The 13,212-nt window shown below is 34.0% G+C and overlaps 1 protein-coding gene across 1 annotated transcript in view; it reads left to right on the forward strand.

Moving 5' to 3' along the window:
* CFAP47 (cilia and flagella associated protein 47) overlaps nt 1-13,212 on the forward strand; it is a 421,910-nt gene that overhangs the window by 403,801 nt on the left and 4,897 nt on the right. The window contains 1 exon segment of the mRNA XM_082446774.1: nt 10,098-10,266. Coding sequence (XP_082302900.1) covers nt 10,098-10,266 — 169 coding nt within the window.

A 13,212-nucleotide genomic window follows, 5' to 3' on the forward strand; every position in this document is an offset into this window, starting at 1 on the left:
ATCCTTTTCAATAAGTGGTGCTGGGAAAACTGGACAGCTACATGTAAAAGAATGGAATTAGAATACTCCCTAACACCATACACAAAAATAAACTCAAAGTGGATTAAGGACCTAAATGTAAGGCCAGACACCATCAAACTCTTAGAGGAAAACATAGGCAGAACACTCAATGACATAAATCATAGCAAGATCCTTTTTGACCCACCTCCTAGAGAAATGGAAATACAAACAAATGGGACCTAATGAAACTTAAAAGCTTTTGCACAGCAAAGGAAACCATAAACGAGACGAAAAGACAACCCTCAGAATGGGAGAAAATATTTACAAGTGAAGCAACTGAGAAAGGATTAATCTCCAAAATTATAAGCAACTCATGCAGGTCAATATTAAAAAAACAAACAACCCAATCCAAAAATGGGCAGAAGACCTAAATAGACATTTCTCCAAAGAAGATATACAGATTGCCAACAGACACATGAAAGAATGCTTAACATCCTTAATCATTAGAGAAATGCAAATCAAAACTACAATGAGATATCATCTCACACCAGTCAGAATGGCCATCATCAAAAAATCTACAAACAATAAATGCTGGAGAGGGTGTGGAGAAAAGGAAACCCTCCTGCACTGTTGGTGGGAATGTAAATTGATACAGCCACTATGGAGAATAGTATAGATGTTCCTTAAAAAACTAAAAATAGAACTACCATATGACCCAGCAATCCCACTACTGGGCATATACCCTGAGAAAGCCATAATTCCAAAAGAGTCATGTACCAAAATGTTCATTGCAGCTCTATTTGCAATAGCCAGGACAATGAAGCAACCTAAGTGTCCATCAACCGATGAATGGATAAAGAAGATGTGGCACATATATACAATGGAATATTACTCAGCCATAAAAAGGAACGAAACTGATTGTAGTGAGGTGGATGGAGCTAGAGACTGTCATACAGAGTGAAGTAAGTCAGAAAGAGGAAAACAAATACTGTATGCTAACACGTATGTATGGAATCTAAAAAAAAAAAAAAAAAGAATAGTCATGAAAAACCTAGGGGCAAGACGGGAATAAAGACGCAGACCTACTAAAGAATGGACTTGCGGACACGGGGAGGGGGAAGGGTAAGCTGAGACAAAGAGAGTGGCATGGACATATATATACTACCAAACATAAAATAGATAGCTAGTGGGAAGCAGCCGCATAGCACAGGGAGATCAGCTCGGTGCTTTGTGACCACCTAGAGGGGTGGGATAGGGAGGGTGGGAGGGAGGGAGATGCAAGAGGGAAGAGATATGGGGACATATGTATATGTATAACTGATTCACTTTGTTATAAAGCAGAAACTAACACACCATTGTAAATCAATTATACTCCAATAAAGATGTTAAAAATAAATAAATAAATAAATTAATTAATTAATTAAATGATCTCTAAGACATAAGGTCCTCAGGAGAGGAAGAAAGAGAGATGGACCAAAGGAAAGCTATTTTAAGGAGTACATTTCACTTTGTATTTTCATTATTTAAAAGGACCAGAGTCTATCAATGGTTAATTTTAGGTATGAAGATTCAGGGATGAGAAGTATTCTGAAGAGTTAGGATAAACACATGATAGAGTTTAAAGTATCAAAACAGCTCAAGTATTATTCTTAATGATATTGTTGTTTTAAAAATACTGAAAATAATGTGTTTCTAGTAAAGATCCAGAGCTGTGTTAAATCTAGGACAGTAATGAGCCTACTTGAGTGATTATTCATGATCATCACAGTTTTCTTATCCTCTTTTCTGCCCTACCTAAGAACAACACACTAAACACAATAGTAAATATGTGTTTCATTCCTACTAAATATTTTGCATATATAGCATTATTTAATTTAATTTTTTAAATACTAAATAGATATCACTGTCTCCAATTTACCTAAGACCCACACATACACACACCCACACACACATGCGCACACACACACACACACACACACACACACACACACACACACACACATCTTAACACAGTCACAGCAAAGAATGAAGTAAATTACCAGATTTGGTAGTATGTAGTGGGCAGGGTGTCCATTTAGGTAAGATGCCTCAGCTCCTGTCTCCTCTCCTCCAAACCCATCTCAACAGAGAAACAGAAACCTTTGTTCACATCCCTATCTTAGCTTGGGATCCTGTGAACCTCAAATTCAGGCCATTCTGAACTGTGGTAGGGTAAAGTATGTGTCAGACCCTCAAGCTATATTTTCAGTATCAATAGCCCTGGGAAAGGTGATAAAAATTTCTGTTCCTTTAGAAGGTTAAATATGGCATTAACTTTGGCAGATGGAAGCAGTATAGGTACCCTACTGGATAGTATAATGTAAGAAATGCCACATAAAGAAAGGAAAAATTTCTGTAGTTATCTGTCATCACTGAGATTTGAAATTCTCCAATCAGAGGCTTATCCTTTTGTATTAAGTTATTTTATTTTATTTTTTTATTTTTCCAGCTATACTGAGGTATGATTGACAAATAAACGTTGTATATATTTAAGGTAAACAATGTGATGATTAGATACAATATATATTGTGAAATGATTCTCCCAATCAAGGTAACCTGTTCAACACCTCACATAGTTACCTTTTTGGTGTGTGTGGTGAGAACACTAAAGATTTATCTTAGCAAATCTCAAGTGTACAATACTTATTATTAACTGTAGGCTCCATGCTATACATTAGATCGCCAGAATTTATTTATCTTATAACTGAAAGTTTGTATCCTTTGCCCAGTATTCCTCTATTTCCTCTAACTTCCAGCCCCTGACAATCATTGTTCTACTTTCTGCTTCTATGAGTTCAGCATTTTTAGATTCTGCATTTAAGTGAGATCATGCAGAATTTGTTTTCTCATCTGGCTTATTTCACTTAGCATAATGCTCTCCAGGTTCATCCATGTTGTCCCAAATGTCCCAAGACTTCCTTCTTTTTTATGGCTAAATAATATTCCATTCTGTGTATATACCAGATTTCTTTATCCATTCAACTGTGGACAGACACTTAGATTATTTCCATAGCTTAGCTTTTGTGATTAATGCTATAATAACATGGGAATGCAGATATATCTTTGAGATACTGATTTCATTTCCTTTAGATATACAATCCAGAAGTAGGATTGCTGTATCCTATGGTAATTCAATTTTAGCTTTTTGAGGAAACTTCATACAGTTTTCCACAATGGCTGTACCAATTTTAAATCCCACCAGCAGTGTTCAGTGGTTTTCTTTTTTTCCACATTCATGCCAGCACTTATTTTTTGACTTTTTGAACAGGTGTGAGGTGATGTCCCACTGTGGTTTCAATTTGCATTTCCCTGATGATCAGTGATGTTGAGCACCTTTTCATATACTTGTTGGCCATTTGTCTGTCTTCTTTAGAAAAATATCTATTGAGGTCCTGTGCCCATTTTTTAATAGGGTTATTTGTGGGTTTTCTTGCTATTGAGTTGTATGAGTTCCTTATATATTTTAGATATTACCCCCCTGTCAGATATATGGTATGCAAATATTTTCTCCCAGTCCAGAGGTTGCCTTTTCATTGGTTGATTTTTTTTCCTTTGCTGTGCAGAAAAATTTTAGTGTGATATAGTCCTACTTGTTTATTTTTGCTTTTGTTGCCAGTGCTTTTGATGTTATATCCAAAAAGTCATTTCTAAGAGTAAGGTGAAGGAGCTTTTCCCTTGTTTTCTTCTGAAATTTTTACTTTTGATTTATACAGGGTTTAGGTCTTATGTTTATATCTTTAATCCATTTTGAGTTGATTTTTGTTAGTGGTATAAGATAGAGGTCCAATTTAATTTTTTTGTATATGGTTATACAACTTTCTCAGCACCATTTATTAAAGAGACTATCCTTTCCCCATTGTGTATTTTCAGCAACTTTGTCGAAGATTAGTTGACTATATATGTGTGCATTTATCCCCAGGCTCTCTGTTCTGTTCCATTGGTCTATATGTCTGTCTTTATTCCTGTATCATTCCATATTGATTACTGCAGCTTTGTAATAAATTTTGAAGTTACTAAGTATGAGGCCTCTAGCTTTGTTTTTATTTCTCAAGATTGTTTTGGCCATTCAGAGTCCTTTAAGATTGCATATGCATTTTACAATTTTTTTTATTATTTCTTCAAAAAATGCCATTGGGATTTTGCTGGGGATTGCATTGAATCTGTAGACTGCTTTGGATAATATGGACGTTTTAACAATATTGATTCTTCCTATCCATGAATATGGAGATTATCTTTCCATTTATTTGTGTCTTCTCTAATTTCTTTCATCATTGTCTGTTAGTTTTCAATGTACAGATCTTAACATTCTTGGTTAAATCTATGTCTAAGTACAGTTGACCCTTGAACAATATGGGAGTTAGGGGTGCTGACCTTCCAGCAGTCAACAGTCAGCCCTCCCTATATGTGACTCCACACTGACATATTGAACCAATCACAGATCATGTAGTACTGTAGTATATGTATTTTTAAAAATCCATGTATAAGTGGACCTATGCAGTTCAAACTTGTGTTGTTCAAGGGCCAACTGTATTCTTTTTCATGCTATTTTAAATAGGATTTTTTTTTTCATTTCTTTTTTCAAATAGTTCATTGTTAGTATATAGTAATGCAACTGATTTTTGTATGTTGATTTTGTATCCTGCAACTTTACTGAATTCATTTATTAGTTATAACAGTTTTTCCTGGAATCATTCTACAAATAAAATCATGTCATCTGCTAACAGAGATAATGATCTCAGAGGAAAAGCTTTTGGTTTTTCAGCATTGAATATGATATTAGCTGTGGACTTTGCATATGTGGCCTCTATTATGGTGAACTAATTTTCTTCTATTCCTAGATTGTTGAGGTATTTTTAATCATAAAAGGGTGTTGAATTTTGTCAGATTTTTTTCTGCATGTCTAGAGATGATCATGTGTTTTTTATCCTTCATTCTGTTAAAGTGGTTTATCATATTAATTGATTTTCTTATGTGGAACCTTCCTTGCATCCTATGGTTAAATCCTATTTGGACATGGTGTATGATCCTATTAATGTGCCATTGAGTTCAATTTGATAGCATTTGTTGAGGATTTTTGCATCTATATTCATCAAGGATATTGGCCGGTAGTTTTCTTTTTTTGTAGTGTCTTTTTCTGGCTTTGGCATCAGGATAAATTATGCTTGGAAGTATTTGGAAGTATTCCCTCCTTTTCAATATTTTGGAAGAGTTTAAGATGGATTAATGTTAATTCTTCTTTAAATATTTGGTAGAATTCACCATCTGTTCTTGGGCTTTTCTTTGTTGGGAGGATTTTGATTACTGATTCAGTGTGCTTAATATTTATAGATCTGTTCAGATTTTCTGTTTATTCATGATTCTGTCTTGGTAGATTACATTTTTGGGGGAATTTATTCATTTCTTCTAGGTTATACAGTTTTTTGATATGTAATTGTTCACAGCAGTCTCTTATGATCATTTTCATTTCTGGGGCATCAATTGTAATGTGTCCTTTTTCATTTATCATTTTATATATTTGTCTTCTCTTTTTTTCTTAATTAGTCTAGGTACTTTTGTTGATTTTGTTCTTTTCAAAAAACCAACTCTTAGTTTCACTTTTAGTTGATTTTTGTCTATTGTCTCTGATTTATTTCTGCTCTACTCTTTATTATTTCCTTCTTTCTGCTAACTCTGGGTTGAGTGTTTCTTCTTTTTCTAATTTCTTGAGGTATAGAGTTAGGTTGTTTATTTGAGTTCTTTTTTTTTTAATGTAGGCATTTATCACTATAAACTTCCCTCTTAGTACGACTTTTGCTGTATTCCACAAGCAATGTTGTGTTTTCATTTTCGTTTGTCTCAAGGTATTTTCTAACACCTTTTTGACTTCTTCTTTGGTTCATTGGTAGTTCAAGATTTCATTGGTTTTTTTAAAATTAAAATTTGATCGTTTAATTTCCACATATTTGTGTATTTCCAATTTTCCTTGTGCTGTTGATATCTAGTTTCATTCCACTGTGGTGGGAAAAGACAACTGGTAGGATTTCAGTCTTCTTAAATTTGTTTAGACTTGATTTGTGACCGAACATGCAGTCTGTCCTTGAGAATGTTCCATGTGCCCCTGAAAGGAATGTAAATGCTGTTGGTGTTGAGTGGAATGCTCTGTGTATATTTGTTAGAACCATTTGTCTATAAAATTGTTCCTGTCTTCTTTTTTCTTGTTGATCTTCTTTCTCGGTTTTCTATCCATTATTGGAAATGGGATTTTGAAATCTCCTATTATTATTCTATTGCTTTCTATTTCTCCTTTGATTTCTGTTAATCTTTGGTACATATATTTACATACTCTGTTGTTGGGCATATGTATAGTTATAATATGTATAATTGTTATATCATTCTGGCAAGTTGATCTGATATAAGGTCCTTCTTTGTCTTCTGTGACAGTTTTTTATTAAGTCTGCTTTGCTTAATATAAGTAAGGCCATCCATGCTCTTTTGTTTACCATTTGCCATCTTTCTTCCCTTTAAAACTTTCAGCTTATGTGTATTTTTAAACCCAAAGTTAGTCTCTTCTAGACAGCATATACTTGGATCTTGTTTTTTATCCTATCAGCTACTGTCTCTTTTGAGTGGGGAGTTTGATTTACATTTAAAGTAATTATTAATAGGGAAGGACTTAGTATTGCCATTTTGTTGTTTTCTTTATGTCTTATAGCTCTTTTGTCCATCTTTTCTTCTCTTGCTGTCTTCCTTTATGTTGTATTGATTTTTTTTCTAGTAACATGCTTTGATTCCTTTCTCATTTTCTTTTGGGTATCTTCTGTAGGTGTTTTCTTTGTGGTTACCATAGGGCTTACATAAAACATCTCATAAGTTTAACAATCCATTTTAAGCTGATAACTTGACTTCAACTGCATGCAAAATCTGTATACTTCGTTAGTGATGTACAAATTACATATTTTATATTGTGTATCCATTAATATATTTTATAATTATAGTTATTTTTATACTTTTGTTTTTTAACTTTTATGCCACAATTAAAAGTGATTTATGTACCACTGTTACACTATTCAATTTGTGTATTTTTCTATATATTTACCTTTACCAGTGAGCTTTATACTTTCACATGCTTTTGTGTGGCTGTTTGGCATCTTTTCATTTCAACTTGAAGGACTCCCTTTAGCATGCCTTGTAAGGCAGGTCTAATGGTGATTAGCTCCCTCAGCTTTTCTTTGTCAGGGAAAGTATCTACTTCATTTTTGAAGGATGGTTTTGCTGGTTATAGTATTTTTGTTTAGCAGTTTGTTTTTTATCACTTTAAATATATCATCCCTCTCATTTCAGGCTTACAAGGTTTCTGCTGAGAGTCTTACAAGGATTCCCTTGTATGTGATAAGTTATTTTTCTCTTGCTATTTCCAAATTCTCTTTTTGGCTTTGTTGACATTTTGATTATGCATCTCATTGTGGAGTTATTTGGTTTCATCCTATTTAGAGCCTTTTGGACTTCCTGAATCTGATGTCCATTTCCTTCCCTAGATTTGGGAAGTTTTCGGCCATTATTTCTTTAAATAAGCTTTCTGCCTCTATTTTTCTCTTTTCCTTCTGAGACTCATAATGTGTATATTGGTCCTCTTGATATTGTTGTGTAAGTCCCCTAGATTTTCTTCACTCTATTTTATTTATTTTTCTTTTTGCTCCTCTGACTGGATAATTTCACATGACTTTTCTTCAAATTCTCTGATTACTTTTGCTTGATCAAATCTGTTGAACCTCTAGTGAATTTTTCATTTCAGTGAATTTTTCAGCTATATTCCTCAGCTCCAAAATTTGTTTGGTCTTTTTTTATATTTTCTATCTCTTTGTTGAAATTCTCATTTTGTTCATGCATTGTTTTCCTGATATTGTTGAACATCTTCATGACAGTTATTTTGAATAATTTGTCAAGTAATTCCTATACCTCCATTTCTTTATGGTGTGTTTCTGGAGACTTATTTTATTTCTTTAACAGGGTAACTTTTTTCTGTTTCTTCATATTCTTTTTAACTTTGTGTTGGTATCTACACATTTGAAAAAATAGCCACCTCTCCCATTCTTTACATACTGGCTTTATACAAGGAAAGGTCTTCACCAAGCAGTGCAACTAGAGACTCAGGGGGCCTCTCAGATCTTTTCTGTGAATATGTCTTTCTGATCTTGTGTATGAAGATTACTAATTAGAGGGGCTTGCCAGCTTCTGTTTTCTCAGGAGTTTGTAATCTCTTGCTGCCTCTGGTGTCTGTCTTCTGTAGTGTGAGTACTCTGAAATAGCACACTGCCCAGATCTTTTTTTCAGCAGCCTCTAGGCATCTAGAGTTTGTCATGTTCTCTCAGTTCCATAAGGCAAGCAATACAGAAACCAGAACCTTAAGCAGCCCACTGAAAAGCCAGAAATTTGGACGCATGTTCCACTCTTCTTTTTCTGCACTTATGGAGAGCCTTCTGAGGTATATCAGTTTCTGTCTGCCGTACCATGAGACCTCTGTAGAACCAGTATGCTGTCCAGCTCTTTTTTGTTCTCAGAAACTACCATGCTTCTAGAGTGTGTCAGGTCTCATCAATACTTCAAGATATGCAAGACAGAAGCCAGTCCCCCAGTAGCCCCACACCTCCAATATCCAGTTGTTGGATGTCTGGTCCACTCTTCTCTTTTCTTCACCTGGGAGAAGTGAGACCTGAGAATTTCCTCCTAATCCTGTGGTACTGTGCTCAGGAGGGAGAGCTTGTGGTGACAGCATCCACAAATTTTCCTAATAGCTTCAAAGCAGCTGATTTTGCACTCACCTGGAGGGCAGAAGCCTCTTAACTGGTTTCAGAATTTCTCACAATGGAAATTGGCCTGCATATTTTTGAATCAGTGTCTCCATGGAACTGATCTGGGGCTTCCTGTTCTGCCATCTCCCTGACATCACCCCTCTGGATATTCTGTTTTATACATCTCTTATTTATTGGATCATGCATCATTGCCTAGCACTGGTAATAAAATGTTTTAAAACAATAACAATCATAATGACTATATTAATACTAATTAGTCCTTGTCAGGTACTTTCCATGTGCCAGGAAAGATAATAATCTTTATGGGTATTATTAATTTAACAGAATGAAAACTGAGGTTCAAAAAGACTAGGCAAGTTGCCTGAAGTCATGCTCCCAGATAGAGCTAAGATTCCAGTCTAAGCCATCTGTATCCTTAGTCCACTTTCTCAGACCACCTGCTATGATACTCAATACACATTTACTGAAAGGATCAATGAGTGCCAACCTGAATCTCCCATCTGCTCTTCTATGTTTCACTGTTGGATCTTTTCTAGGAAACTGTTCTTTACCTTCTGCCTGTATCTCCCCTGTCAGTTTGGATTTTAAATTCCTCACAACCTCCCATGTACTGTGCCTCTCTCCTGCTTTCTTCTACCAAGAAGTTCCTCAACTTCTTTCACAGTCTTCATCTCAAATGTAATCTACCTTGACTTCAGGATGGTCACTTGAATCTTAAATGTCACTCAGTTCACTTCAGATCATAGCAGCTCATCTTCAGGCCCAAGAATCTTTAATGAACCTGTAAAGTATTTATGTCTTACTTAGCAAGTGGAAAACTGAAGGAGAGTGAGCAAATATCACATTGGAATAATAGTAAAAACAAAGGCTTTATGATAGCTGCTGTGGTCAGGCATTTTACATATTAATTTATTTAAAAATAATTGAATTTTCATTTGGGACATTGAGTTCTTCCAGTTTTTATAGGGACAGCATTGTATTCTTTGTACACTATAAAAATAAAATGTGATTGAAAATATCTTTAAGATTCCATTTTTGTCACCCTGCAAAGAATGACACTTTTCGGTAATTTAAAAAATGCCTCCTCACTATTACTCTGTAAGCATTCCATCAAGTAACAAGTATCAGACTCACAGCTGCATAGCAGCATTAATGTTTAACTGTAGTCCTATGCAACAGGATATAAACCAAGCCCTACGCATCAAGTTCTCATAAAGAGAACAGGGTAATGATACAATTTTAAAGGTTTATATTATATTTTTGTTCCAGAAATCCCGAGCCATTCATGGCATACTTCCTACCTGGCAGTGATCCTGAGTTTTTTGTAAAACCTCAGGTTGGAGAACTTCTTCCTTTTGACACTGAAGGAACTCTAATCGTTGTGGGTTTTAAACCCAAAATGTACAGCAGGAAATACACAGCAACATTAGCAATACAGGTGAGTTCTACAAAGGCAGTAGTCAAGAATGTTTGATGTCACAAAAGTCATTAAATGACTTTGGGAGAAAAGGTTTCACCCAATGATCACAGATAAAGAATAGCAACATTATCTTGCAAAAGTCAACATATTTCAACTGCTCTGTCTTGTTTTAATTTCCTTTTGGTCAATAAAGAAATTTTAAATGTGCAGTATAACCAAAAATATTGTTATCACCAGTGAAAATAGGAAATTATTTCTCTTCCATATTAAGGAATTGTGGAAGAGATAAATAATGACTGTAAAGTGATTTGTATAGTCACATATTATTTTCTGTAATAACCTATTCAAAGACTTTAGGTGATTTGCGATAGAGATTTTGAAACCTTTGATTAAGGGATAAGATGCTTTCAAAATGTTAAAGTCTAAAATGAAGTAAATTAAATAGAAGATAAAATTTATCTTGAATTGGAAAAAAAGAACGATGTGAGATGGGTCATTAATGTAAAATAATGTTAAAGTGATCATTTTATTAAAAGTTAAGGTAAGTACAATTCTGAAAATTTATCCAATAAGCAACACTTCTCCATAAAATTTCCCACATATATGCCACTAGGAACTTTTTGGCTTAAGATAACTTTCAAGTTATTTCTGAAAAGATGCCTATTGCCGCTGTCTGTTTTCAGTAGCACAGGCACAAGGGACTTGTAGTCATGTTTTGAGACACAACTACTGATGCCAAAGTGTCTACTAGACTTCTGAATCAGACACTAATTAAGCAGCACCATTGGCAGAAAAATGTGTTGTTACTGTTTTAATGAATAGAGAAAAATGTTGACTATTGCATGAGAAAATTATTTTTATTTTTCATCTTAGAGTCCTTACAACCCAGGTAATAAAAATATAAAGCCTCTGGAGCCTTGCTGCACATAACCCACTCCTGTGTTAATATTTGATTTTAAATGATCATGTTGATGTATTTCCTTCTTAAAATGATATTTTTAAAATAGATTTGTGAATAAAATTATATTCAGTTTATAGCATATGGTGGACATTTCTGAAATTAACTACTTAGGAGGTTTTACCAACAAAATTCTGTTTCTGATTTCCCTATGCAGAATTGACAATTAAATCAGTGGCAGCAGAATTGAAGGGTTTCTGTGAAAGAATAAGTTAGTATATAGGATCAACTGAGAATATAACATTTTCATTTAGTCTGAAGTAATATAGTTTGATAAAGTATATATGGGGAAAATTGAGAAATCACTATTTGGATTTAAGAAGTCACTATTTTGTTGATCCTATTTTTATTATGGAAAATTCCAAATACGTGTAGAAATGGAGAGAATAATTAATCCACACGTGCTCATCATCCCATATGAACACTTATCAACTCAAGGCCACTCCTGCTTCAAATATATTCCCACCCCCTTCCTGACTTCCCATATTATTTTGAAGAAAATGCCAGACATCCTACTATCTGCAAGTATTTTCTACTAATCTCTAAAAGACAAAAATCTTAACCGTAATACCATTATCACATCTAAAATTTAACAATAATTCCTTAACATCAGTACATACCAAATATCCATTTAGTGTTCAAATTTTCAATTGACTCATAGATCTCATATTTTTTAATTTAAATAAATATGTAAAGATATAAAAATAGTATACAGAGTCCTATGAATCCTTCCCCCAGCTCTCCCAATGGTGACGTCTTATATAGCTGTAGTAAAATATCAATACAAAGATATTAACTTAACAAAATAGTGTTAACTAGGCTAGAGACCTTATTCTATTTTTTACATTTTTCACATGCATTTGTGTGTGTTTGTGTGTGTGTGTGTGTGTGTGTGAGTGCATGTCTGGTTCTAGACAGTTTGAACCCATGTATAGATGTGTATAACTACAGTCACAAGTGAGATGGAGAACTCTTCCATCACAGCAAGGGAACTATGTCTTGCTAACCCTTTCTAGTCATGTCCAATACTGTAACTCCCTCTCTACCCCGGCAACTAGTAATCTTTTCTCCATCCCTTTGATTTCATAATTTCTAAAATATTATATAAATGGAATTATATGTAACCTTTTGAGATTGGCTTTTTATGCTAAGTATAATGCCCTTGGGGTTCATAAAGGTTATTATATATATATCAAATCAATGATTTTGAAATCATGGTTCAAACATTGTCTATCTGACTCCAAAACCCTGCTATTAATGATAACACCATGATGTCTCACATGATAAATGTGAAGAATTTTAAAAGTTAGTTCATTATCTAAATAAAAATTATTGTTTACATTATTATCTTTTGTAAACTGTTGGTTTTAAGCATTAAGTCAATTAATACTTGTAACATATATGAAACCTATGGTCTTCATTGTGCTTTACTTGGAAATAAAAAGTAGGATTCTTAAGAACAGTTTAGTTAAATATTACCCTATACAAACTTCAACAACCATGTTAGCAAGCTTCATAAGTTCCCTTTCAATTAAACCATATTTAGAATGATTAAAAAGTGTCTCTTCCCCACTGTTATACAAGGCATATAGCTTTGCTAGACTTAAGTTAACTTGGTCAGAGTATTACAAAAAGCAGTGTGACTCAAAGAGAGTCGACAGTCCACTCAACTTCCATGGTGGACATGATGAATCTTAAATAATTTATATAAACTTCTGAGGGCTATCAGAATTACCCAAGATAAAACATATAAGGCTTGTACAAAAGAAATATTTATATGTAGAGGGACCTGGTATAACTAGAGACATAGCTAGGCATAGGCATAAGTAATATGTATTGGTTTTAAAGGAACTGGCCATTGCCATGAAACTGTGGGATATATATATATCTATATATCTATATATATATCTATATATAGATATATATATATATCTTGGTTTGTATTTTCTCATAAGCAGATCCTGAAATAAGGATTCAAGTCCATGTAGCATATTTACCATGTGATC

The sequence above is a fragment of the Balaenoptera physalus genome (genome assembly GCF_965194825.1).
Source record: "Balaenoptera physalus genome assembly, chromosome: X".
Classification (NCBI taxonomy): domain Eukaryota; kingdom Metazoa; phylum Chordata; class Mammalia; order Artiodactyla; family Balaenopteridae; genus Balaenoptera; species Balaenoptera physalus.